This window comes from Pogoniulus pusillus, chromosome Z, assembly GCF_015220805.1.
Source record: "Pogoniulus pusillus isolate bPogPus1 chromosome Z, bPogPus1.pri, whole genome shotgun sequence".
In the NCBI taxonomy this organism is placed as follows: Eukaryota; Metazoa; Chordata; class Aves; order Piciformes; family Lybiidae; genus Pogoniulus; species Pogoniulus pusillus.
The window spans coordinates 108,448,142-108,473,203 of record NC_087309.1 but is presented as its reverse complement, the minus strand read 5'-3'; the positions used below and the strand labels follow the sequence as shown (position 1 = coordinate 108,473,203).

The window sequence follows — 25,062 nt, the reverse complement described above, 5'->3', positions numbered from 1 at the left end:
TAGGGATGGAGAGTATAGTTGAATGCAGTACCAGAGCAATGTCAAAGACAAAATAAAATTTTGGTATAAAGAGGTCTATTAGTTTTAGAATGAGTGATGTGTGAGGGAGAGGGAAGGCTTTTCCTCAGGGGAAAAAAATCTGTTAATAATGTTAAGGGGGGAATGAATTAAAATGACCTTTTGGATTCTGAAAGGAAAGGAATTACTCAACGAGCTGCTTAAAAAAAGGCTATTAAGTTACTTTGGCAGAACTGAATTAAAGGTAACTTTTGGTGTCCATCCTCTTGTTTCACAAGTCAAACATAGAGTCAGAGATACATGGCTCTTCAAAAATGTTGGTGGACGTTTGAATCAGAGCACGCACATCAGTTTTCTTCCAGGGGCCTGGTGACTTAAAGTGTCACTGTGAAGCAAATGTCATCTCTTGCTTTTTCTTCAGAAGTTTGATTTGTTCTGAGTATCACAGATTTAGTGCCAGAGTCAACTGCAACCATGTGAAGGCAGTTCAAAAAGTGCAGATGGGCAGCACTTTTAGGTAACCTCTCAGCATAACTGATCAGCTTCTGATATTCCACCCTTCTTCGGTGCAGTGCCACAAACATGATCCACTTCATATTGTGTGAATTTCTAATGCAGAGAGTTCAGTAGGGAGGGATATTAGTGAGCTGGAAAGTTGGGCAGAGCTGAACCTCGTGAATTTATACATGGGCAAGTGTATAGTCCTTCACTTGAGGAGCAACAACCCCCTGCACAAGGACAATTAGGGACTGACCTGCTGGAAACCAATTTTGTGAAGAAGGACCTGGGAATGTTGTTGGAAAACAAATCCACCATGACAAGACCTGGGGCTGTTTAGACTGGAGAAGAGTAGACAGAGAGGGGATCTTATAAATGTGGATCAATATCTAAAGGGTTGAGGCCAAGATAATGGGGCTAGATTCCTTTTAGTGGTGGCCAGAGATAGGACAAGGCTTGATAGTACAAACTAGAACATAGGAGTTTTCACTTAAACACAAGGGAAAACTGCCCAGAGGAAAATTGTGAAGTCTCAGTCTCTGGAAACTTTGAAAACCTACCTGGACATGTTCTTATGCAACCCAGTCTAGGCAAACCTGCTTTAGCTGGGTGTCTGGATTAGGTGATCTGCAGAAATCCCTTCCAATTCCTACCATTCACTGACTGTGATTCTGAGGGTGCAGAGAGGCAGGGATGGATCTCTGATTCTTCTCAAGCTTACAGGTATTCCTCTGAGAGACCTCTTGCCTTGTGAATATACCCTGGGCTCACAAAGTTCTTCTTTTATTGTTCTCTGTTATCCATCTCACTACCCAATTCTTATTCCATGTATTTTTTAGAAGTAAGTTTATTATTATTATTATTATTATTATTGTTATTATTATTATTATTATTATTATTATTTGGAATCTATTTTCTCCTAGTGAAGGCTGCACTTCTGAGTCCAAAATGCCAAGATTAAGAAAAGATGCTGGGACTCTCAGAAGCAGCCCACTCTCTCTTCAGCCACCACAGCCATCAGAAATCCCATGTTATTATAAAAACTTCTCTCTTTCTCAGATGTGTGTTTTGTTCTTCCTGCTGGGAGTAATTTCAGAATCTAACACAAGATTAAAGAAAAAGAAGTGGGAAAAGTACCCTTTCCTCCTCTTTCATCTCAGGAACACGCTGCAACAATTTTAATCCAGACTGCCCCAGCTTTGAAATGATTTTTCTCTCCATGTTCTTTCTCCAACACCTGGTCTTTGGTGCTGGATGGAAATTGATTCTGAGCTCAGTACTTGGTTGCTAAGTGACCCACACAAAATCTCAGTGCTGATTTTCCTTCTCTTTCAACCACAAACAAGGGAGCCAGGTAGTTAGAAGATGGGTTTTGCTCAAATGCAAGATTATTTTCTAAAAGCACAAGAAATTCTTCTGTACTTCTTTCAAGACTGGGAAAGAAGTAATTTACACTGCCAAATCTCCAGTTAGTGGACAATGAAGGCAGGAGAGTGAGAGCCTAGAGGCAAAACAGGATTAATACAGGACAAAGGAAAACCAAAATATTGACTCAGCAACCTTTTTGTTGTCCTCAGCTCAGTTTCAGCAGAAAAAGCAAGACGATAAAACTGTGAGGAGAGTCTGAGTCTTATTTTCTCTTTCTAGAGGGACAGCTGATTGGTAAATGGATGCTGAATTTGTATAGCAGGTTGCTCAGAAGGGCTCTGGGGAGCCTAATCTAGTTGTTGCAGAGGGGGTTGGCCTAGATGACCTTCAGAGAACCCTCCCAACCTAGGCCATTCTATGACTCTATCCATGCCCTGACTTTTAGAAAAGTCTGTACCAGGGGCAAGTAATGAGTCAGGGGAGAGAATTCACTCAATGAATGATTTCATGAATGGGTCTGAGGCAAAAAAAGCAGATGATGAAATCCGCCAATAATCTAGTATTCTCCTTCAGAGGCTTTTGACTCTCTCATAACATCCTCACAGGTAAGCTTAGGAAGTGCGAGTTAGATTAGTGGATGGTGAAGTGAGAACTAGGTATAGTCCAACAGAGAGCTATGAGTAGAGTTGTGAGACTTGAACATCTATCCTATGAGGAAAGACCAAGAGACTTGTAGCTGTTTAGTCTGGAGAAGAGAAGGCTGAGAGGGGATTTTATCAGTACCTATAAATACCTGCGGGGTGGCTGTTAAGATAAAGGTGCCAGGTTCTTTTCAGTGGTGCCCAGTGATAGACAAGAAACAACGAGTATGAGCTAGAACACAGGAGGTTCCACCTCAACGTGGGGAGGAACTTTATTGTAAGTGTGACAATGCATTGTGAGAGGCTTCCCAGAAAGGTTGTGGATTCTCCTTCTCCAGAGACTTTCAAAACTTGCCTGAATGCATTCTTGTGAGGCATCCCCTAGGTGACCCTGCTTTGGCAAGGAGTTGGGATCAATGATCTCTGGAGATGACTTCCAATCCCTGTAATTCTGGGGTTTTGTGTGAATGAGAGAACTCAGGGGCTTGTGATCAGTGCTGCAAGGTCTAGTTGGAGGCCTGTGGCTAGAGGTGTTCTCCAAAGGTCAGAACCAGGTCCAGTCTTGTTTGATGCATTCACCAATGACCTGGATGAAGGGATGGAATGTACTGCCAGTCAGTTTGCTGCTGATACCAAAGTGGGCAGAGTGGCTGATAGCCTGTTACGCTGTGTTAGCATGCAGTGGGACCTGGATGGGATGGAGAGTTGGGCAGAGGAGAACTTCATGAAGTACAACAACAGCAAATGTAGAGTCCTGCAGCTGGGGAGGAATACTGCTGTGTTCCAGTGCAGGTGAGGGGTTGAGCTGCTGCAAAGCAGCTCTGTGAAATACAACAATTTGCCCGTGATCCAACAATGTGCCCTCATGACCAAGAAGGCCAGTAGTCTCCTGGGGTGCGTGAAGAAGATGTGGTCAGCAGGTCATGGGAGGTTCTCCCTCCTCTCCACCTTGTCCTGGTGAGGCAGTACCTGGTGTATTGTGTCCAGGATTTTGGTCTCACCAGTTCCAGGAGCTACTGGAGAGAGTCCAATGGAGGAATGGAGGGCCATGAAGATGATGAAGGGACTGAAACATCTCTCCTGAAAGCAGAAGCTGAGAGACATGGGGCTCTTTAGCTTGAGGAAGAGAAGATAGAATCTGTTCAATGCTGAAGGGTGGAGGTCATGAGAATGGGGCTGGGCTCTTTTCAGTGGTGCCCAGTGATAGGACAGGGGATAGCTGGTACAAATTAGAAGACAGGAGGCTTCACATGAACTTAAGGAAAAACCTTTTTGAGGGTACTGGAGCAGGCTGTCCAGAGAAGTTATGGAGCCTCCTTTTCTGGACATCCTCAAAACCCACTTGGACATTGCAGTACTGTCAGCTGACATTGCTTTAGCAGGAAGGTTGAAGTAGATGATCCTCAGAGGTCACTTCCATCTCATTATTCTGTGACACTACAAAACTCTTGCTGTGTTTGTTGAGCAGGCTGGCTTTTATGTCTGAATAACTCTGAGATAGACAACAGAGGGGCCACAGACCTGTCTGTGATGAGTTGGTGGGTGCTGATGGGGAATGAGGCCCACCTCTCCTGGGTCCTCCCTGAAGGAGGTGACTTTTCCCCCATCTCTGCTTTCTTTGCCTCTTTCAGAGACCCTCCCAACTCTTGCAATTCAGTAAAACAGATTTATCAAGTGTAAGCATTAGATCTTTGCTCATTTTGTTTAAAATAGAAAGTGTCAACAAAATAATTTAGACAGCATATTCCAAGAAGGTAGTGACACAGGGCAGCAGTGGCAGAGGGGCAGGAACCTGCAGGCATAGCAGCAGCCAGAAGATAATGTGTGCTCACAGCCTCAAATCATGCTGAATGGCTTTGGCTCTGTCAAGCCAGCTGTAAGCAGTGCTATGCTCCAGCAGGACCTGAGGATTAAAGGATCATCTGCAATGCAGATGAAACTCTCTTTCAGGGAACAGAAAAAGGCATAAGGTAGGAGCAGATGCAAGATATGTTGGTCAAGAGGGCTCTTCCATGTCATAGGTGTAGGAAACAGGACTGTCACCCAAGTTAATCTACTAAGCAGTTTTATTTTCACTGTTTTTACTTTTTTTTCTCTCCCTATTTTATTAAAAAGAGCAATGAAGCAAAGCACTGCCAACATGCATTGTATTAGCAGAACATTGTCACAACGTTGCCTTGTAATGGGAATCAACATCTGAGCCAAAGCACTAAGCTTTTCTCTTCAATAATACATTGCCATCACTTCTCCCTGCAGAGAACCCACGTCTTCATGATCCCATGACAAAGGAGAACAGAGGCAGTGTCATTCTTGCTCTGAATCACACAGACTCTTTCAAGCATCAGGGAAAAAAAAAAAACACCCCCCAAAAAAAACCACCTACCCCCCCCCCCCCCCCAACTGGATTGCTTCAGGAATTTTTTTTGTTCTTTTTAAATATGGGGCACAGCTGTGTAGATGGTAAGCAAATGTCTGCTCTGATGTGGCATCCTGCACAGCAAGAAAACTAAACATTGTCACTTCTTTCCTTCATTATGAGTGTTGGCTTGTGCCTTGGGAGCACCAATGTACATCTGCCTGGTTGTCAAACACCCACTGGATCACAGGGCTGGTCTAACACTGGCACTGCAGAAGGGTTTGGACTACTGACTTACTATTTTTCACCATTGAATGTCTTTCAGTATTGAATACCTGGACACTGCATACCTTTAAATTAAGTCACTTGGCTCAGGGTCTCCCAAGAGGAGCATGAGCTCCAGAGGGTGGGTAGCTTTTCAGTTTTCAAGTTTTATTGTCACTGCTGCTTTGATGCTGTGGTCTGGCAGAGCCTGAAGACCCCAACAGTGTGATGATGACTGCAGATTATGATGAGCCAGTTGCTATCCAACAGTTTTTGTGGAGCAGGTGTCTTAGTGTGGATGTCTGTCTGAGAAAGGGAAGGTGGGTGGAGAATGAGGCAGTGGTTTGGAGCATTGGATCCAGAATCTATTCAGTTCCCAGAAGAAACCTACAGGTGAATATAACAGTCAACAATATACATATATATATATATATATATATATATATATATATATATATATGTATATATATATAGAGAGATATATATATACACAGATATATATATACACATACACACAGATGCATACATGAAAATGATGGTTTTATGTGAAAAAGCTGTTCCAAAGAAGCAAATAAAATATTACTTTACACCTGCAAATTTTCCAGAAGTGCTTCAGGTTACATAAGATCCAGTGAAAGTGCAGCTTTGGTCTTTATTAGTGACAGAAAGGACCACCTTATCACACAGCCCTCTTCCCAAAGAGGGAAATATTTTTTTCTCTCTAGAGGAAGACAGAATTTCTGATATCAGCCTGGGTATGCATCCTTGCATATTGGTATCTGGAGGCTATCTAATGTGACTCACATCTGCAAGAAGGACTGAAAGGACAATCTAGGGATCTACAGGCTTGTCAGTCCAACCTTGGCACCAGAAAAGGTCATGGAGCAGATCAGCCTGAGTGCCATCACACTGCACTTACAGGACAGCCATGTGATCAGGCACAATCAGCATGGGTTTGTGAAAGGCAAGTCTTGTCTTACTGATCTCATCTTCTACAACAAGGTGTCCTGCCTCATGGATGAAGGAAGGGCTGGGCTGTGCATATTGTCTACTTGGACTTTAGCAAAGCCTTTGGCACTGTAGCCACAGCATTCTCCCTCAGAAACTCACAGCACAAGGCTTGGATAAGTGCACACTGCACTGGATACAGAAATGGATGGATGACATGGCCCAAGGGGTGGTAGTGAACGGAGTTAAATAAGGATGGTGCCCGGTTACTGGTGGTGTCCCCCAGGGTTCAATACTGGGGCCTGTCCTGTTTGACATCTTTATCAATGATCTGGAAGAGGGGATTGAGTGCACCCTCAGTAAGCTTGCAGATGCCACCAAGCTGGGTGGCTGTGTCGATCTGCTAGAGGTTAGGGAAGCTTTATTGTGAGATCTAAACAGGTCAAGGCTAATTGTGTGAAGTTCAACAAGGCACAAAGTTGCCTTTCTGGGCTTTCTTCTCAAGGATATTTGCATGCAACTCCTCACCAAGTCTGTATTTGTGCTTGGGATTGTGTGTAGTGCCTTGCACATGGCCTTGTCTGCACCCTGAGAACCAATCTCTCAAAGCTTTAAAGACCTGTTCTCAAAAGAAGTCAGTGGAAGTACCTACATACCACTAAGGTTCTGGGTGTTAGATGTTGTCTTGCAGTGTCTTGTGTGGAATTACAGATTTTCACACATCAGGAGCAACACCAAAGGAAATATTTGTTCTTGAACCATCTATCTACAGGCCTCCCACAACAAGAGTTGGAAATCAACAACCAAATTATGCATGTCAAACACAAACCAAGTTCAGCTCCTAGACAAGTGTGTGAGAGATTTTGACTTTCAGTTGGTATATCAAACAAACAGGTAAACAGACAGATGATGAAAACCCCTCAATATCCACTCATTCCCCCCTTCTCTTCCTCTTTTTGGATTTAGGCTATTTAACAAAGTGCTTGCTATAATTAATGTGAAAATCACTCCTGTGTCTTCTCTCAGGCTTCTTTGCATAATCTTCTCTGCAGGCAGAATGTGTGGCAGTCACAGGAGGAGGCTGAAAGGTGTCTGGGTTGGGTGGCCAGCTCACACATGTGTTTGTTTGGTCCAGCATCAGTGGACCCTCTCCTGCAATGCTGTTGGGTATGAGTTCAAAGCACTTCACCAAGGACTGGGAGCTGGGAAAGGGAGCTGAGGCAGCTGTAACACCTCTCTCTCCTGTTGTAGTTGCAGGAAGAGAGCCTTGAAATGGGGATGATTGTTTGCAACCCCTCTGCAACTTCTCTCCATTCGAAAAGCAAGCTTCAGAGGTACCTTTCACCAGAGGAGTAAAGTGGCCCCACCAGGGAGTAGGAGAAAAAGAGTCAGCAGATAAAAAGCTGCCTATAACTATGGCTCCCTTTCATAGGGAGTTCCAGCCTGGAAAGGTCCCACAAAATTGCTTTACAGATTTAAGGTGTTTACTTGGCAGAAGGCTGTGGAGGATGTTAAACAATCACTGCTGTTCTTATAGGGAATGTAAACATGAAGTACTCAGAGCACTGCCTGTGATGCCAGAGGTTCACAGCTCATCTTCTTACTTTTCAGTAAGAATTTGCCATGCTGTACAACTGTTTATGGGCTTTACCCACTCATTCTTTGGGGGTCCCTGCTGTGCCTAATTTCTCCCCCAGGATCAGGAAACCAGAAGTGTCTTGAGGCCAGCAGATACCTCCCCAGTGCTTATACTGAGAAGAAAAGTTAAAAAGAGCAACTCAAATAAACAAAAAAGGTGAAATTACATTCTATATATTCCAGAACTTTTGATAACTGAAGAATCGGAGATTCTAAGGAATGAAAAAGCCTTTTTTTATACAAAATTAAAAGAGCCCTATAGAAAATTGGTAGCACTAACTGTAGTTGACGGAAATGAGGAGCTTAAGTCTTCCAAGATTCCCCCTTGCATAGGATTTTCTCTGTGTAGAGCAGTGTGGATGCTGCTTTGGCATAATTCTGTACTGGTGGGACCTAGGGATGGGCAATCCTTCTACTCACCACACTGATTCTGCTGGGTTGTGGACCTCTTTCGTCTCTTCAGACCTCAAGAAATCCTAAAGGTGTGTGGAATTTGGGGGAGATTGAAGTTGTTTCTGTAAGAGAGACAATGTGATGAACAAGGAGCTGACTGTCAGATTTGTGTAGACTTCAAAATGAGTATCTGCTGGAATAGACTGGTGTCCAGCTGGTGGGTAAGATGGTGGGAGGATGTGGGTGTGTGATGTGTGCTGCATTTACTATTTGTCCTTTAGCTTAATGAACTTTTCAGTGTTTATTAAACCTTTGAATCTTTTTATGTAGTGGGAAGTGATAGGCATTCCCACTTCATTTGGGGATGAGCACCATGGGGAGGTAAAGTCACACAGTGGTGAAACTACTGAAGCAAGTCACGTAGTTTTCAAGGGTGGCACTACCTGCAAGTGTTTGATAGCCAGGCTGTTCTTCTGCGGTTTTCTGTGGTCATTATGCCATTTGTTTGCACACATACATGCACACATATTTACATACATGTGGGTAATTACAGTTTTAGACATAGCCTGAGATGTAAAGGTCAAGCCTGGTACAAGGTGGTTTGCTCTACAGGTTGTATCTTCTGATTGGAGGCTCTCCAATGTGATGCCTATTTACAAGAAGGGCTGGAAGGAGGACCCAGGGAGCTAAAGGCCTGTCAGCCTGACCTTGGTAACAGAAGAGTATGGACCAGCTCATGATCAGTGCACTCACATGGCATGTGCAGGACAACCAGAGGATCAGGCCCAGTCAGCATGGGTTCACAGAAGACAGGTCTGCTTGACCAGCCTGATCTCCTTCCGTGAATGGGGTGAATTCACTTAGTGAATGAGGGAATGACTCTGTATGCTGTTTACCTGGACTTTGGTAAAGCCTTTGACATTGTCTCTCACAGCATCCTCTTTGAGAAGCTGGTGGCTCATGGCTGTGTGCCCTTCACTGGGTAAAAACTGGATGGATGGCTAAGCCCAGAGAATGGCTGTGAATGGAGTTAAACCCAGGTGGCAGCTGGTCACTAACTAAGACCCCCCACAGCTTTGTGACCAGCCTTGTTTAATATCTTTATCAATGGTCTAGATGAGAGGATTGAGTGATGCTTCAGTAAGTTTGCAGATGATGATGAATTGGGTAGGAGTGTTGATCTGCTTGAGGGTAGGAAGGCTCTGCAAAAGGATCTGGACAAGCTGGATCAGTGGTCTAAGGCCAGTTGTATGAGGTTTAACAAAGGCAGATGCAGGATGCTGCTCTGGGAACACAACAATCCCAAGCTATGCTACAGGCTTAGGGCAGAGTGGCTGGATAGTTGTCCAGTAGAGAAAGACCTGGGGGTGTTGGTTGATAGCCAGTGGAATGTGAGCCAGCAATGTGCTCAGGTGACCAAGGTGGCCAACAGCAACCTGGCCTGGATCAGCAACAGTGTGGCCAGCAGTACCTGCATGAGAGGATTGAGTGCTCTCTCGGTCAGTCTGCAGGTGACATCAAATTGTTTGGGAGCGTTGATCTGCTTGAATATAGGAAGGCTTAGCAGAGGAATGTGCATGGGACAGGTGGGCCGAGGTCAGTGGTATGAGTTTTAACAAGGGAAAGTTCTGGGTCCTGCACTTGGGTGCCCAGACAACGCTGCAGGCTTGGGGCAGAGTGGCTGGAAAGATGCCCAGCAGAAAAGGACCTGGGGGTGTTGGTTGACAGCAAGCTGAACATAAGCCAGCAGTGTTCCGGGGTGGCCACAAAGGCAAACAGCACCCTGGCATGACTCAGCTATGGTGTGGTCAACTATGTTTCGGCCAACAGGAGTAGAGAGCTGTTTGTCCCCCTGTACATGGCACTGGTAAGGCCACACTCTGAATACTGTGTTCAGTTTTGGGACACTCCCTCCAAAAAAGACATTAAGGTGCTGGAGCATGTCCAGAAATAGCTGGTGAAGAGTCTGGAGAACAGGTCTTGTAAGAAACAGCTGAGGGAACTGAGATTGTTCAATCTGGAGAAGAAGAGGCTGAGAAGAAACTTCATTGCTCTCTACAAGAAAGTTGGGGTGAGGTGGGGTCAGTCTCTTCTCCTAAGTGACTAGTAGTAGGATGAGAGGAAACAGCCTCATTTTGCACCAGGGGAGGTTTAGTTTGGAGATTAGGAAGATTTCTTCCCTGAAAAGGTGGTCAGGGATTGAAACAAGCTGTCTGTGGAAGTTATGGAGTCACCATCCCTGGAGGTGTTCATAAAGCATGTAGATGTGGCACTTTGGAACATGATTTAGTGTGTATGGCGGTGTTGGGTTGATAGCAGAACTTGATCTTAAAGGGCTTTTCCAACCTAATGATTCTATGATTCTCATAGAACAGGAGAGGCTGAGGGAGCTGAGGTTTTTTAGCTAGGAGAAGAGACAACTAAGAGGTGATCTCATTCATGTTCATAAATACGTGCAGGGTGAGTGGCAGGAGGCTGGAGCCAGGCTCTGCTGGGTGATGTTCAGTGACAGGACAAGGGGCAATGGGTGGAAGCTGAGGCATAGGAAGTTCCATGTGAACCTGAGTAGGATTTTTTTTCACTGTGAGAGTGACAGAGCACTGGAACAGGCTGCCTGGGATGGTTGTGGAATCTCCCTCTCCGGAGGTATTCAAGACCTGCCTGGTTGTGTTCTTGTGTGACCTGCTCTAGGGGCTCCTGCTCTGGCAGGTGAGCTGGACCAGATGATCTCTTGAGGTCCCCTCCAGCCCCTGACATTCTATAATTCTATGATTCTGCATCCAGTTCTGGAGCCCCCATTACAAGAAGGATGTGTATGTGCTGGAGCGTGTCCAGAGAAGGGCCACAGAGATGATCAGAGGGCTGGAGCACCTCTGCTATGAGGACAGACTGGAAGAGTTGGGGCTGTGCAGGCTGGAGAAAAGGAGGCTCCCAGGTGACCTTCTTGTGGCCTTTCAGTATCTGAAGGGGACCTACAAAAAAACTGGGGAAGGACTTTTCAGGATATCAGGGAGTGACAGGACTAGGGGGAATGGAGCAAAGCTGGAGATGGGTAGGTTCAGGCTGGAGGTGAGGAGGAAGTTGTTCAGCATGAGAGTGGTGAGAGCCTGGAATGGGTTGCCCAGGGAGGTGGTTGAGGCCCCACCCCTGGAGGTGTTTAAGGCTAGGCTGGATGGGGCTCTGCCCAGCCTGCTCTAAGGTAGGGTGTCCCTGCCCATGGCAGGGGAGTTGGAACTAGATGATCCTTGTGGTCCCTTCCAACCCTGACTGATTCTATGATTTTATGATTCTGTGATCATAGAATGACCCTATATGAGGGACAAGTAGATTGCAGATATGAGGACAGGACAAAGCTATGTCTAAGCTGTTGATCCTTTAAGCAATTCTCTATCTTCCACAGTTATTTAGTAGCTAATGTATTTACTAGAGTACGTTCTCAGCCTTATTAGTTTAATTTTAAATATGTTTGTACAGGCTTATGGATTTTTCTTTTTAACACAAGAATATTTTGTTATTTCTATATTCTGTGTATTTAATAAAGAAACCCTGTTCTCAGCAAATTAATGGATATCTTGGCAATTCGTAGCAATTTTAGACTGTCAGAGACATCTTCTGTGGAGTAAAAAGGCTGGGATATAATGCAGTTGGGAGTGCTGCAGCTGTGTACTAGGAAAATGTGCAGAATTCAAATTGCTAGCTTTTATGGAAACTCTGGGGATCATTATCACTTAAGGTTCTTGTAAGGAAGGATTAACTCTATTGTAGCTAGTCAAATCTTGTCAAGGCAAAAAGGATGTGTTGAGCTGGTCTGTTTTGCGCAGGCAAAGAGCGGAATTTGGTTTGCCTTGACTTTACTTTTGGGCTTGTTTATCTTCATCTCAACTCAGAGTGCTTGTTTTGGTGGAGGTGAGAAGTGGCATTTTTCATGGCCCATAAACAAATAGCCTTACTAGGGGTGTATACAGATAGAAGAGAGATGTAAGTGCAGTTACATGTTGTTACAGTCCTGCCATGGCTGCTCAGGAGCAGCTGTGTCTGCAACAGGTCTCAACCCTCCTATGGATTATTACGAAGGAAGCAGATTCATTCATTAATTCATTCAGCTTTGGAGCCAGAATTTTTCTCAGTGTCCATGTATTCCCATAGTGCCTTATTTCCAGCTTGCTGCAGGTGTTGGTGGCACAGGAAAACAAGTAGCAGAGGAAGACATAGAAAGTTAAATGGGAGAAATTAAGCACATCTGGAAAAAATATCTATTTTCTTTCTTCCTTTCCTCTTCTCCCCCTTTTCCTATCCCGATGAAGCATTTATTTTCCACCTTCAATGACTACTGTCAGCCAGAGAACTGCAGGAAAAGGGGTAATTGCCTGGTTAAACTGCCTGAAGCCAGAGTCGTGATGCAGTGCAGTGTTGTACCAGAGATTGTCTGGAGGCATTAAATAAAGGGAAAATATAAGAATAATATGCTTTCTTCTGCTTACAAGATTTAAAGTAGCTCAAGATTCGAGCTTTCAGGAGCAGAAGTCAAACAATCCAGGCTTAGTATAGAAAGCTTGTTATTTAGGCTAAAGGGATTTAGGTATAATGTTACAGAGGTTGTGATGGTTTTGCTCTCTGAGCCCTTAATCTTTTTCCAAAGGATGTTGGAATGAACTACCTTTTTAGAAGAAGCTCTTGCAGAATGCCAGAAACTCCAGCAGAGATTTCCTTTCAAAGGTGCAGTATCTCAGCAGAAAAACAAATATGTTCACAGTAATGGGTGTTCCACTGAACATTCAGTTTTTAATGCTTCTGCTATTCACCTTGAACCACCACTCTGCTCTGTGGAGGTTTTTTTTGTTTGGCTCTTTCATTGTTTTTGTTTTAATTCTTTGATCTTGTGAGAAGCTCTTTTGCCTGGGATATTTTTGCTGTGTTCTTCAGATAGAAGACTTCCTTATCAACCTATGGGACCTCTCTGAATCTAGGCTTCTGAGCAAAACAAGTCTGTTTTCACCCTTAGGGAAGGTTAAGGCTGATGTCTCTGATGCAGCCAAGCAATTCTGAACCACACTAAACAAAACTCTGAGCTGCCTTACTAAATTGCTTTCTCATTTTGTATCTTCTTCATTCATAAGTTCATTCCCACGCCCCAGGTTGTACATGTGGCACAAGCATGTCAAGGACTGGGGTCTCACTTGAGGACCACTCTTCACACTCCCAAGAAATGGTGCAAAAAGTTTTTCGAAGTGCTCCCACAGACCTGCTAAGTAGTGTGTCCTGTGGGCTCAGCCCACCTCATATTCTCTAATGGTCCATAATGGCTTTAATGGAATGAAAATTATCTCAGATTACCTGCAGATCACTCTGTAAATTTTGGTGGATAGGAAATCTCTGGTGTGTTTTATATCCCTGGTGTGTTTTATACTTCCCTGTCACAGCCACGAGGGGTCACGGATCAGCACACAGCAACAGTGCTGACCCCACTATGACAGAGCTCCAGACTTCAGCCAGAGCTTTTCTCCCTACATACCTGAGCATTAAAAACCTGCTTTTTTTTTTTTGTGTTATTCACACTGCTTTTGGACAGAGACTTTAGGGAAGAAAAACTCCATCAATAAATTTTTGACCAAATGCATCACTACAACTGGTAATGTGTTTTTAAACTGTGAAAGCTTATTACCTTACTGCTACCATCAGTAGACTGCTTCTGGCTGGCTGAGATGTCTCTCAGAGGTCACATAGTATACAGGAATGTACTCAGCTTCAAAGGATGTAGGTTTATTGATGCTACCATTGTAGGGGTTAGGACTTTGCTTCAATCTTGAGAAAGGCAGTTAGTCTTGATGCCTGGCAAACAGACTCAGAGGAAAGTGCTCATTGCTGAATGAAACAACCTTTTTTGTTTGAAGGTCCATGAAGACTGAGAGGCAATGAATTAGGTCCACTTTTGCTTTTGCTTAGATTCTCTCATTGCTCTTAGAGGTCTTGAAGGTGTTTAGTTTGTGGAGAGTCAAAGTCAACACCTGACAGAACTTTTCATCATTGGAGAAAACAGGTGAAACTGCTTCATGCACAGCCTCACACAGCAAGGAAACCTACAGCTGTTACCCTATAGCTACTACCTATAATTTCCACTGAATGGAAGCAGAGGTAGTATTCCCAAGGTTGTGCTATATAATTGCATCAACTTCTTCTTGCCAGTTACATAGTTTACACAAAAAAAACCCAGTAAAAAATCCCAACTGTCTCCAGAATTGACACTTCAAATTAAAAAAAAAAAAAACAAAAAAAAAAAAAAAACCTCAAACCAACCAAACAACCCAAAACCACAACAAACCCAACCAAACACCTAGGAAGATCCATAAATCTGCAAATAAATATCCCAGCACACCAGGAAATGCGTTCGGCTGCATACAAGGGTTGCATCTGCTCTGCTGTATTCCCACCGACAGCAAACTGCCTGCAGAGACCATGCCTCCTCCCACTCCTCCTCCTGTTCAACTTGCTGAAATGCTGCCCAAAGCCAAGAACACAAAATTATCTGAGAAACACTTATTCAGCACAGCCCTATTAACCACTTCAAAAAGAATATTTGTTGCCTCTTAGTTCAATGTGTCTGAGAATTAGCAGCAGCCCCTTTAGCTGCTGAACTACTTCGTTGACTATCTTTCCTGGTTTGGGTTAGAGCAGAACTAATTCTGCTCAGTCAGTTCACTTTTCAACTCAGGCCCGTTCTCAGTAATTGCACTTTCTGGAGTTCAGGGCATGTTTTCTCAGGCAGCAGCTGCTTCTAAAAGTGATAACAGTGATGTTTGGAGTTACTACCAGAGAGTTGGTATGCAGACCAAGGTCACTGCTAGATCCTGTGCCCCACAGTGCAGGTGCAGAAAGTAAAAGGCCACGCTTGCAGGGAGGAGCAGACAGGACAGGTGACCCTAGGCTGACCAATGAAGTTTCCCATCTCATACACATCATATTTGCCATAAAGCTGAAGGATCACAAGGGCCAAGCCTCTTCTCCAATGGCTGCTGTCTGAGGAGGACTCTGTCCGTTCATCTGCCTTTGATTTTGATCTCTGTGTGCCGAATCTAGCTCCAGAATCCAGCTTCTGCGTGTGGTTCCCATCTGCTGCCGAGTCAAGTCTGGGACTTCTACAGTGTCTGCCCAGTGGTGCTGGTGATGTAACTGCCATCAGGGGGATTGAGTTCAGTATTGATTTTGTATCTGTTTATATCTATTTTATTGTTATTGCTATTGGTTTTGTTAAATCTATTTTACTTCTCATTTCCATCTCATCAGGCTCTGTCCAATCTCTCTCCCTTATTCCCTTTCTCTTCTCCTTTGGGAAGGTAGAGGGGTTCACAGCCTCTGCCAATTGCTGAGTGGCCAGCCTAGTCCTCACCTTTGAGAAATTAATTGGTGCACAGTGTGTGGCTGGACTGTAGCTTTGACCTGTTGCTCAAACAATTTTAATTTCAGCTCTGCCAGCTGAGAGAGCATCAGATCTTTTTTGCTGAGAGTCATTAAGGGTTGGAAATCAACATGGCTCACTTGCGCATTGTGATGTTGCTGAGAAGGTTGTTATATCATGTCTTCTTAGAGTTTGTTTCACTGTTAAGTGCTGTACTGTCACTTCAGCTGCCACACGTGCTGTGTCACTCCTTGCTTGTTCTCACTGTTTATCTGAAAGCTCTCAGTGTCAGGCACTGGAGGAAGCATGTCACCTTCTTGGGGTATTCAGTACTGTTGTACATCATGGTGAAGTGGGCATGGGCTTCATCCATGAACTGTATGTGTCAAACAGTGGGCTTTCTCAATGAGTTTATTTTTGGCTATATGTTGGGAGGTTATAATCCTTTTGGGTTTGCTGACATGAGTCCACTGGATTCTGGGACATCACTGAGCCATCAGGATTTTGAATACGGACATGGCAATCTAAGTACCATGGTTTTTCTGACATTGTTGTTATCGTTTTCACTGAATCTCTTTCTGATTGTCCTGATTATTGTTATTGTGGGGTTTCAGATTAACCATCAGTGCAAGTGTATGTGCCAGGCAGCCACCCCAGCTACTCAAGTGGGTGCTGCTTTAACGATAGGATCTGCAGCTATGCAGAGCCTGCAAGGACTGAGGACGTTCACAGCAGGTGCTGCAACTATTCACAGCCCAAGAGCCCCCCTAACGAGGTCTGGGTCTGCTCCAACTCTCACAGCAAGCTCTGGCTCTGCTGCATCTCCTCCGATAAACTCTGCTGCCGCAGCTCCTTCAGCAAGCTCTGCTACTCCCACAACGAGCTGTGGTGCTGTTCCAGCTCAGAGAAGGAACACTGCAGCTAGCCTGAAGACCGCTGTGGCAACTCCCACTCAAGCCACACAGCGTCGAGATGTCCCTTTGAAGAGAAAGAAGCACAGAAAACGATCACATAAAAAATGTAACCTTTCTGTCACAGCGATGGATGAGGGAGTGGGTCTTTCTCAAGTGGGACCATCTAAGCAGTGCTCAGAACCAGATGGGAATTCCAACATCCCTGCGACCCGAGAAAGCCACCTGAGCAAGAGAGATGTCCAAGGGTCTGATGATCAGGGAGCAGCTTGTTCTAAAGCAAACCCATCAGGTGGGAACTCATTCGATGCAGAGGCTGTTGTCAAGCCTGCATCTAGGAAGAGCTGCAGATTTGAGACAAAGCAGTTTAGATGTAAAAAAAACTGAGCCAATTACCTCTTTGATGTTCCAAATGTTGGGTAATAAGGCTGATCACATCAAGCTTAATGATAAAGAAACCAACCTGGTGGGATCCCTGGCAAGAGATAAATACTTTGACAAAGCATTTCAAGACAGCATTAGTAGAAAGAAGCGATGGATGAATGAAAATTCAAGCTGTGCACCAGCACCAGCACACAGTTCTGGGCTGTAAAAAGCATGTCTTGTGGTGACATGGTTCCCCAGAAAGAGTTCAGTTGGTCAGTGGGATTAATTTCCAAAACAATCATACAGACAATTGAGCCAAAGAACAGGGTGTTGCATGGATATACATTGTCTCCTATCATGAAGCAGCCTCTGGAAAACTCAGTGATGCAATGGACTATCAATGGACTATCAATGGACTATCAATGGACTCTGAAAACAGTGGTGGGGGTGGGATTTTTAAAAACTGTGACAAGCATGTTTTACAAGATGCTGGGTTAGTTCATACCAGGGAATCCATCAATTGAGCTGGTCCTACTCAGTAAGACTCTTCACATACAGTGGAAGGAGTTAAAGCCCCTGCGGTTTACGAAATGAATCGTTTGGAAAAGTCTGTGTGGGTATCTCCTGCCTTGGGCAAAAGCAAACCCATGCCTGGGATTGCTTTTTCTCACTGGCCTGGGGGCACTTGGTGGGTGATGATGAAGGATGCTAAAGTGCAAAGTGGGAATTTAACTCCAGGTGAGAACAATCGATTTAAAGCTGTATGATGTTAATTGCTGCATGATACTAACCTTGCTCAGTAAGTGTCTTTCAGGATAACACAGTGGTGATGACATCAACTAGCTTCATTGAGCAGCACCCAGTAAACTCCTGAAGACAACCTGGGATCCTTGGATGTGAACTGCAGCAAATTTCACACCAGCTTCCCTGCCCTGATGGATTGCTGTGGCTGACGGGAATTCACAGCCATGAACTGAATGAACTTTAAAATATTTTCTGTAGAGAGATAGTTCATAAACCAGTGATGAGTATGACACAAATGGCATGAAATAAGAAATGGGATATGCTGGTCTCAGTTAGAACAGAACTAATTCTGGTCACAAATTTATTTTAGCTCAGCCTCTGGATTTTACTGCACTTTCTGAATTTAATGGCGTATTTTTGCAGAGAGTGCCTGCTTTTAGATGTGATGGTGCTCAGTGCTTGCTCACTGCTTTTAGCTACCCAGTACTGCTGTGTAGAAAGGCTCTTGCCTATGCTTGCTCCTATGTGACAAAAAAATTATGGCTAAATCTTGTGTGTCATATTGGGGTGCAGTAAGTAAGGAGCTGCATCTGTGGGGTGGAACAGATAGGACAGGTGACTCTAAACTGACCAGCAAAGGATCTATTCTGTGTATGTCATATTCTGTATGAAGCTAAGTCACCATCAGGATCAAGCCTGCTCTTCAATGGTTGGTGTCAGAGCGGGACTCTGTCCACTGATCTGCCTTTGATCCTGAACCATGTGTCTTGAATCCAGTTCCAGAATCCAGCTCCAGATCCAGTTCCCATCTGCTGCTGAATCCAGTCTTGGACTTCCCCAGTGCCTGTGCCCAGCAGCCGTGGTGACAACAACATAACTGGACAGTTGTTTTCAGTATTGGTTTTGTATCTAATTAATTTTATTGTTAGTGTTGTCATTAAAATAGCTTTAGTTTTCTATCCAACCCATCAGTCCCTCCTCTTTATTGTCTTTGTCTTCTCTCTCTTGGGTTGGGAGAGGGGTTCTTAGAGATAGTCTGTTACTTGGTGAGTGGCCAGCCCAGCCGTCACCCTTGACACTGGTTGGTGCATTCCCAAGACCACTATCACAGACCACTGTGAAGAGAGAAAGAAGAATAAGAAGGAATTAAAGAACTGCTGTCTGGGAAGAGAAACACATCTTTAGTTCTAGGGTTTTTTTTGTTTGTTTGTTGTTTTGTTTTGTTTTGTTTTGTTTTGTTTGTTTTTCCCTCCTTTAGTTCTGAAATATCTATTGCTTCTTTCTTCTAAGTAATTCCTCTGCAGAAATGCTATTTTAATAAAGGTCTGCAGCATGGCTGCAGCTGGAGGGAAAGATTTCTGTGTGAAGATGGGTTCAGAAGGATATACTTTTTTTTTTTTTTTTTTTAATAAGCCTTCTTTCCTCTACTTATGATTTAATTTTCATTTGTGTTCTAGGTCACTTTTGGTTTGTTTCTGAATTTATTGTCTCCATCTCTTCCCTAGTAGAAAACTGATGTAATACAGCATCCAATTTATTTAGAAATACATGTTTTCCCAGGGTAACCTGAAGACAAATGTGCTGGTACTTTATAGAGGAACCTGTCTTGTGGAGGAAGGTGCATGTTGTGTGCACATGGAATGCAGCTATTCCCATGTGATGCATATCCCACAGACTGCAAGGTTTCTTCTCTTCTAACTGTCTTTTGCCTGTGATGGGGATTGTGTGTGTCTTTGGAAGAAGATCTCAGCCACAGCCGAGGATTAGACAGTGAATGACTATGAGAAACACCTCCCTTGGCAGCTGCCTGAAGCCCTGAATTATGAAACTCATGTGTGTTTGATCCTCTGTGTGTTTAGACTCAAAACACTGAGAGATCTTGGTTTACCTTTAGTGGGTCAGTTGCTGGGGCTGGCTTGCTGGCTTTTCCTAGGTAACTGCTGTGTGAGAGCTAGTCAAGAGGAAGCAACTGGGGTATTAGTAGAGGAAGAAGCAATGGTGAGTTCTACTAAGGAGCTGTCTAAGGAGTTGTTCTAAAGTCCACTTCTGTCTGCTACAGAATTGTGCTGCTGCCTTCTTTTGCATATGGAAAATCTGAACAGTAGTGGATGTGGCAGGATTTAGCATCCCTCAGAGAGTTGCTTCTCTTCTGCCACCCTGCAAAGAATTTCACTGGATTTATTTGGGCCTCTATCTCAGAGGTATGCATGATGCTGTGATCAATCTATCTCTCGGTTACTAAGCCATCATCACTAGGAAGTGTATCAGTAATTTCTATGCAGTGGTGAGGACTGGTGAGTAGGAGGTGCTGCTACAGAGAAGCCATGCATTTTGCTGAGCATTTTGATTTGCACATCCAGGAGAAATCAAGATGACAGCTTCTGCTCTGCCAACATGGAGGGAGGGCTCTTGGGGGTTTCTTTAGCTGCCTACAGGGAGAAAGTTTGTAACAAGAGCCGCAAAGTCTAACCTGGTTCTCCTGCTACTCTTCCATTATCCATCAATGAAAAGAGGTAGTAACAGATATTTAATATTATTATTAATAACAACAACAACAACAACAAAAAACTCATCCCAAGTTTTGTGAGAAATGGAGATACCAATGTTTATATTTCTGAAACAACTGCCTACTTATTTGCTGTTTGCATATGTGTGCTACATCTGCTGAGCTGGCCATATCTAGGGGTTCCCAGTCTGAGGGGCAGGCCATGGCCAGAGAGAAGTAAGTGCCATCTTCTATGCAGCTGGAGCAACATAGCGAGCAGATCAGTACAGCATTCCAGGCTCAGAGGTGACCTCATTGCTGTCTATAACTACCTGAAGGGAGGCTGTAGCCAGGTGGGGTTGTTTTCTTCTCCCAGGCAACCAGCAACAGAACAAGGGGACACAGTCTCAAGTTGTGGCGGGGGAGGTGCAGGCTGGATGTTAGGAGGAAGTTCTTCCCAGAGAGAGTGATTGGCATTGGAATGGGCTGCCCAGGGAGGTGATGGAGTTGCCATCCCTGCAGATGTTCAAGAAAAGACTGAATGAGGCACTTGGTGCCATGGTCTAGTTGATTGGACTGGATGATCTTGGAGGTCTCTTCCAACCTGGTTGATTCTATGATTCATAGAATCATAGAATCATAGAATCAACCAGGTTGGAAGAGACCTCCAACATCATCCAGTCCAGCCTATCACCCAGCCCTAGCCAATCAACTAGACCATGGCACTAAGTGCCTCATCCAGGCTTTTCTTGAAGACCCCCAGGGACGGTGCCTCCACCACCTCCCTGGGCAGCCCATTCCAATGGGAAATCACTCTCTCTGTGAAGAACTTCTTCCTAATATCCAGCCTATACCTACCCTGGCACAACTTGAGACTGTGTCCCCTTGTTCTATTGCTGGTTACCTGGGAGAAGAGGCCACCCCCCACCTGGCTACAATGCCCCTTCAGGTAGTTGTAGACAGTAATAAGATCACCCCTGAGCCTTCTCTTCTCCAGGCTAAACAGGCCCAGCTCCCTCAACCTCTCCTGATAGGATTTGTGCTCCAGGCGCCTCACCAGCTTTGTTGCCCTTCTCTGGACATGTTCCAGCACCTCAATATCTTTCTTGAATTGAGGGGCCCAGAACTGGACACAGGACTCAAGGTGTGGCCTGACCAGTGCTGAGTACAGGGGCAGAATAACCTCCCTTGTCCTGCTGGCCACACTGTTCCTGATGCAGGCCAGGATGCCATTGACTCTCTTGGCCACCTGGGCACACTGCAAGCAGCATGGATTTGACATACACTCACCTTCTATTTTCTTCCTTTTGCCTTCTGCTACTGTATATGCACACTTCATCCCCAAAAGCTGCCTCCACAAATAGAATTCTAATCCAGAGACAGCAGGCTGCTGTGTCGGGATCTGTAATGCAAATTGCTACTAAGGCATGGAAGCATCACAGTTCCTTTCTGACAGACCACACCTGCTTTGTGTTAGTCCTGTCAAGATCCAGCTATCCATAACGCTAGTCTCTTCTGCTCCTGTAGGAACACAAGAAAGGCTGGCAAAAATAAAAGAGTCTGTCTGTCAAAAGGGTGGCAGTCCATTTTCTGACCATCTGATGAGACATTTCAGAGCATTTGTGCTAGGTAGGACTTTGCAATGCACATTGTTGAGGCCATGAACTTAATAACCACGTACCAGGCTCTTTTTAAATGGGATTGAGATAAACACTCCCTAAGAGTGCCTTACAGAGGCTGCAAAATTCAGGAAGGGTGATGAGTAACTTTCAGTCTCCAGTGTTTTTTTTCTTTTCACAAAGATGAGGATTAGCAACTATAGCATTTGTAAGGGTGTAAGTAGGTAATAATGAACTAGTCCTATCTGAAACAAACACCATGAGCTGGAGCAGAAACTGACATCAAATCAAAGAAGCAGCTGTGACCACAGCTTTCTCTTCCTCAGGAGCTGTTGCAGTGTAACTGAGGAAACCAGACAAAGTTCACACTTTTTTTTCTGTTCTGCCTAGGAATATTGACATGTGCACAAATGCAGTAGGTGGGAAGTGTCCCGGGATGCCTCACTCTGGCATTCCAACACATGTCTACAAGACTTGGGTTAGGTCTTTAGTGGAGACGTGTGTCTTTCAAGGAGACGCATTTGCAGCCATGTATGTTGGGTGATACAGACGGAAGCAGAATCTGGTTTTGGATGATGGTGGTGGGCTGAATGAGCTCAAGAAACACCACAGATGTGATATTAAAGAAGCTCAAAGACTCTAGGAGTAAAGACAAGACTATGATGTACAAGTGTGAGAGTCTAAATCCTCTCTCTCAATCCTCTCTCTTGTTCATCGACCAAGATAAAGCTTGCATCGTCTCTCCCTAATCAACAAAGACAAAGATTGCCTCTGTTAACTTCTGGGACTCAGACTCGGTGCTTGGCCTAAAGCTCAGGGATGCAAATCAACAGACAACGCCTTGGAAACTCCTGGACCTCAGCCTGGCTGGAATGCCCAGGAGGCCTACATCTTATCTCAGCTACCCCCAAGGGAAGGCGGAGGCCCTCCCCCCGGAGGCGCCGGACCCCTGCGGATGCATGAGAATACACAGAAGATTCCCTGGGGAGCTGCAGCAGGACACTGAGCAGAGAACTGTATAAAAGGCAGGAGAAATGCCTGCCAAAGGGTGGCACTCCCACTGGACCACCAGTGGCACACTTCCACCAGACCACCAAGGACGGACCACCACCGGACCACCAGAGCTGCACCACCACCCGAAGGACACCTGATGAACTCCACAGAAGATCATCCCTGGGCCATGCACCTGTCTCTCTCTCTCCCCTCCATCTGCGACTGAGGGTAATATGATCACAGCTCTTTTCCTTCCCTTCCTCTCCTCTCCTCTCCTCTCCTCTCCTCTCCTCTCCTCTCCTCTCCTCTCCTCTCCTCTCCTCTCCTCTCCTCTCCTCTCCTCTCCTCTCCTCTCCTCTCCTCTCCTCTCCTCTCCTCTCCTCTCCTCTCCTCTCCTCTCCTCTCCTCTCCTCTCCTCTCCTCTCCTCTCCTCTCCTCTCCTCTCCTCTCCTCTCCTCTCCTCTCCTCTCCTCTCCTCTCCTCTCCTCTCCTCTCCTCTCCTCTCCTCTCCTCTCCTCTCCTCTCCTCTCCTCTCCTCTCCTCTCCTCTCCTCTCCTCTCCTCTCCTCTCCTCTCCTCTCCTCTCCTCTCCTCTCCTCTCCTCTCCTCTCCTCTCCTCTCCTCTCCTCTCCTCTCCTCTCCTCTCCTCTCCTCTCCTCTCCTCTCCTCTCCTCTCCTCTCCTCTCCTCTCCTCTCCTCTCCTCTCCTCGTTGGAAGAGACCTCCAAGATCATCTAGTCCAACCTAGCACCCAGCCCTATCCAGTCAACTAGACCATGGCACTAAGTGCCTCAGCCAGGCTTTTCTTCAACACCTCCAGGGACAGTGACTCCAGCACCTCCCTGGGCAGCCCATTCCAATGGGAAATCACTCTCTCTGCCAACAACTTCCTCCTAACATCCAGCCTAGACTTTCCCTGGCACAACTTGAGACTGTGTCCCCTTGTTCTATTGCTGGTTGCCTGGCAGAAGAGGCCACCCCTCACCTGGCTACAACCTCCCTTCAGGTAGTTGTAGACAGCAATGAGCTCTGCTGTGAGCCTCCTCTTCTCCAGGCTAAACAATCCCAGCTCCCTCAGCCTCTCCTCATAGGGTTTGTGTTCCAGCCCTTTCACCAGCTTTGTTGACCTTCTCTGGACATGTTCCAGCACCTCAACATCTCTCTTGAACTGAGGGGCCCAGAACTGGAGGCAATACTCAAGGTGTGGCCTGACCAGTGCCGAGTACAAGGGAAGAATAACCTCTCTTGTCCTACTGGCCACACTGTTCCTGATGCAGGTCGAGATGTTAAGTCCTTTGCAGGATATTGGGTGTCTGTGACTCACCTGGAAAGTCCAGGAAGGTGTTTGCATTGGTCCCTTGGCAGACACCTGAAGGCAGTGACAGCTTTGGTTTGCATAGATGCATCCCCAAGGGACATGTACTCTTAACCTTGAGCCTTCACACTTTATTTGATGTGGTTGCCTTCCTGCAAGGCTGTGATCTTTGTGAGGCTCTGCTCCATGCTCAACATTATTCTCCTGGAATCTCAATCAGGGTGTTTTACTAGCATGAAGGGAAAGTACCATTGGTGTTAGCTGACTCCTGTAGCAGGGCCTCAGTGCCAGTTTGATGATTACATGAACACATACAAATAAATCCAACATCATGTTGCATAATTTCTAGTAGAATTCTCACTTCTCAGTATTACATTGATGTGTTTGAGTCAGAGCAATCAATTTTCCTGTGCCCATTGTCTGTGCATCCTTTAACTCCAGGATATTGTCTTCTCATTAAGCATTTGCCACTGTAGTCACCATGTAACTAATTCAGCCTGATCTCAACTGCCTTTAGGAAACCAGTCCCTACTTATTTTATTTTGTTGAAAGCACTGGGAGGGTCAGCACTCCTCTTGCTTAGCTGCTTGAAAAGGCAGACATTTTCTTCTTTAGCTATGAACACGGCATCTCCTAAAAATATACACAGACCTCATTAAATTATGTTTCCCTTAGGCTATTCAGACAATGCAAAATGAATATTAATCCCCTTTTCCTCTCTTCATCCATCCCCACAGTCTAATCAAACAATTATTTTGTAGTAACACTGGGTTTGTGTTCTCTCAACAAGATACATGTTATGTTCTAATGCCTTGGGAGTCATTAAAACTTCTTGCAAAATGCAAAAATAGGAAGCCCTGTTTCTAATGTAGGTTTTTGGTTTTGGTTGTTTTTTTTTTTTTTTTTATTTTTTTATTTTTATTTTTTTTTTAATATATAAAATTGTCTCAGGTGCCATCTGATCTTGCCCAGAACTTAACTTTATCAAAGCTCCCAACCCAGATTAATCTGGCTAACCCTGCACCTCCCCAAAGTCTAGTAACTGGGCTTTTCTTATGTCACATAGACTTTGTATTTTAATTTGTACCTTGTTATTAACAACCAGGTGTGCAAT

General features: G+C 44.9%; 1 protein-coding gene across 1 annotated transcript in view; it reads right to left on the bottom strand.

Annotated features, from left to right (window-relative positions):
• LOC135173301 (trichohyalin-like) overlaps positions 1-23,321 on the bottom strand; it is a gene marked incomplete at its 5' end in the record, with an annotated part of 426,278 nt that extends 402,957 nt beyond the window's left edge. The window contains one exon of the mRNA XM_064140107.1: positions 22,880-23,321. Within this exon, the coding sequence (XP_063996177.1) occupies positions 22,880-23,321 (442 nt within the window). The remainder of the gene's footprint in view (positions 1-22,879) is intronic.
• Between the last annotated feature and the right edge of the window lie 1,741 nt (positions 23,322-25,062).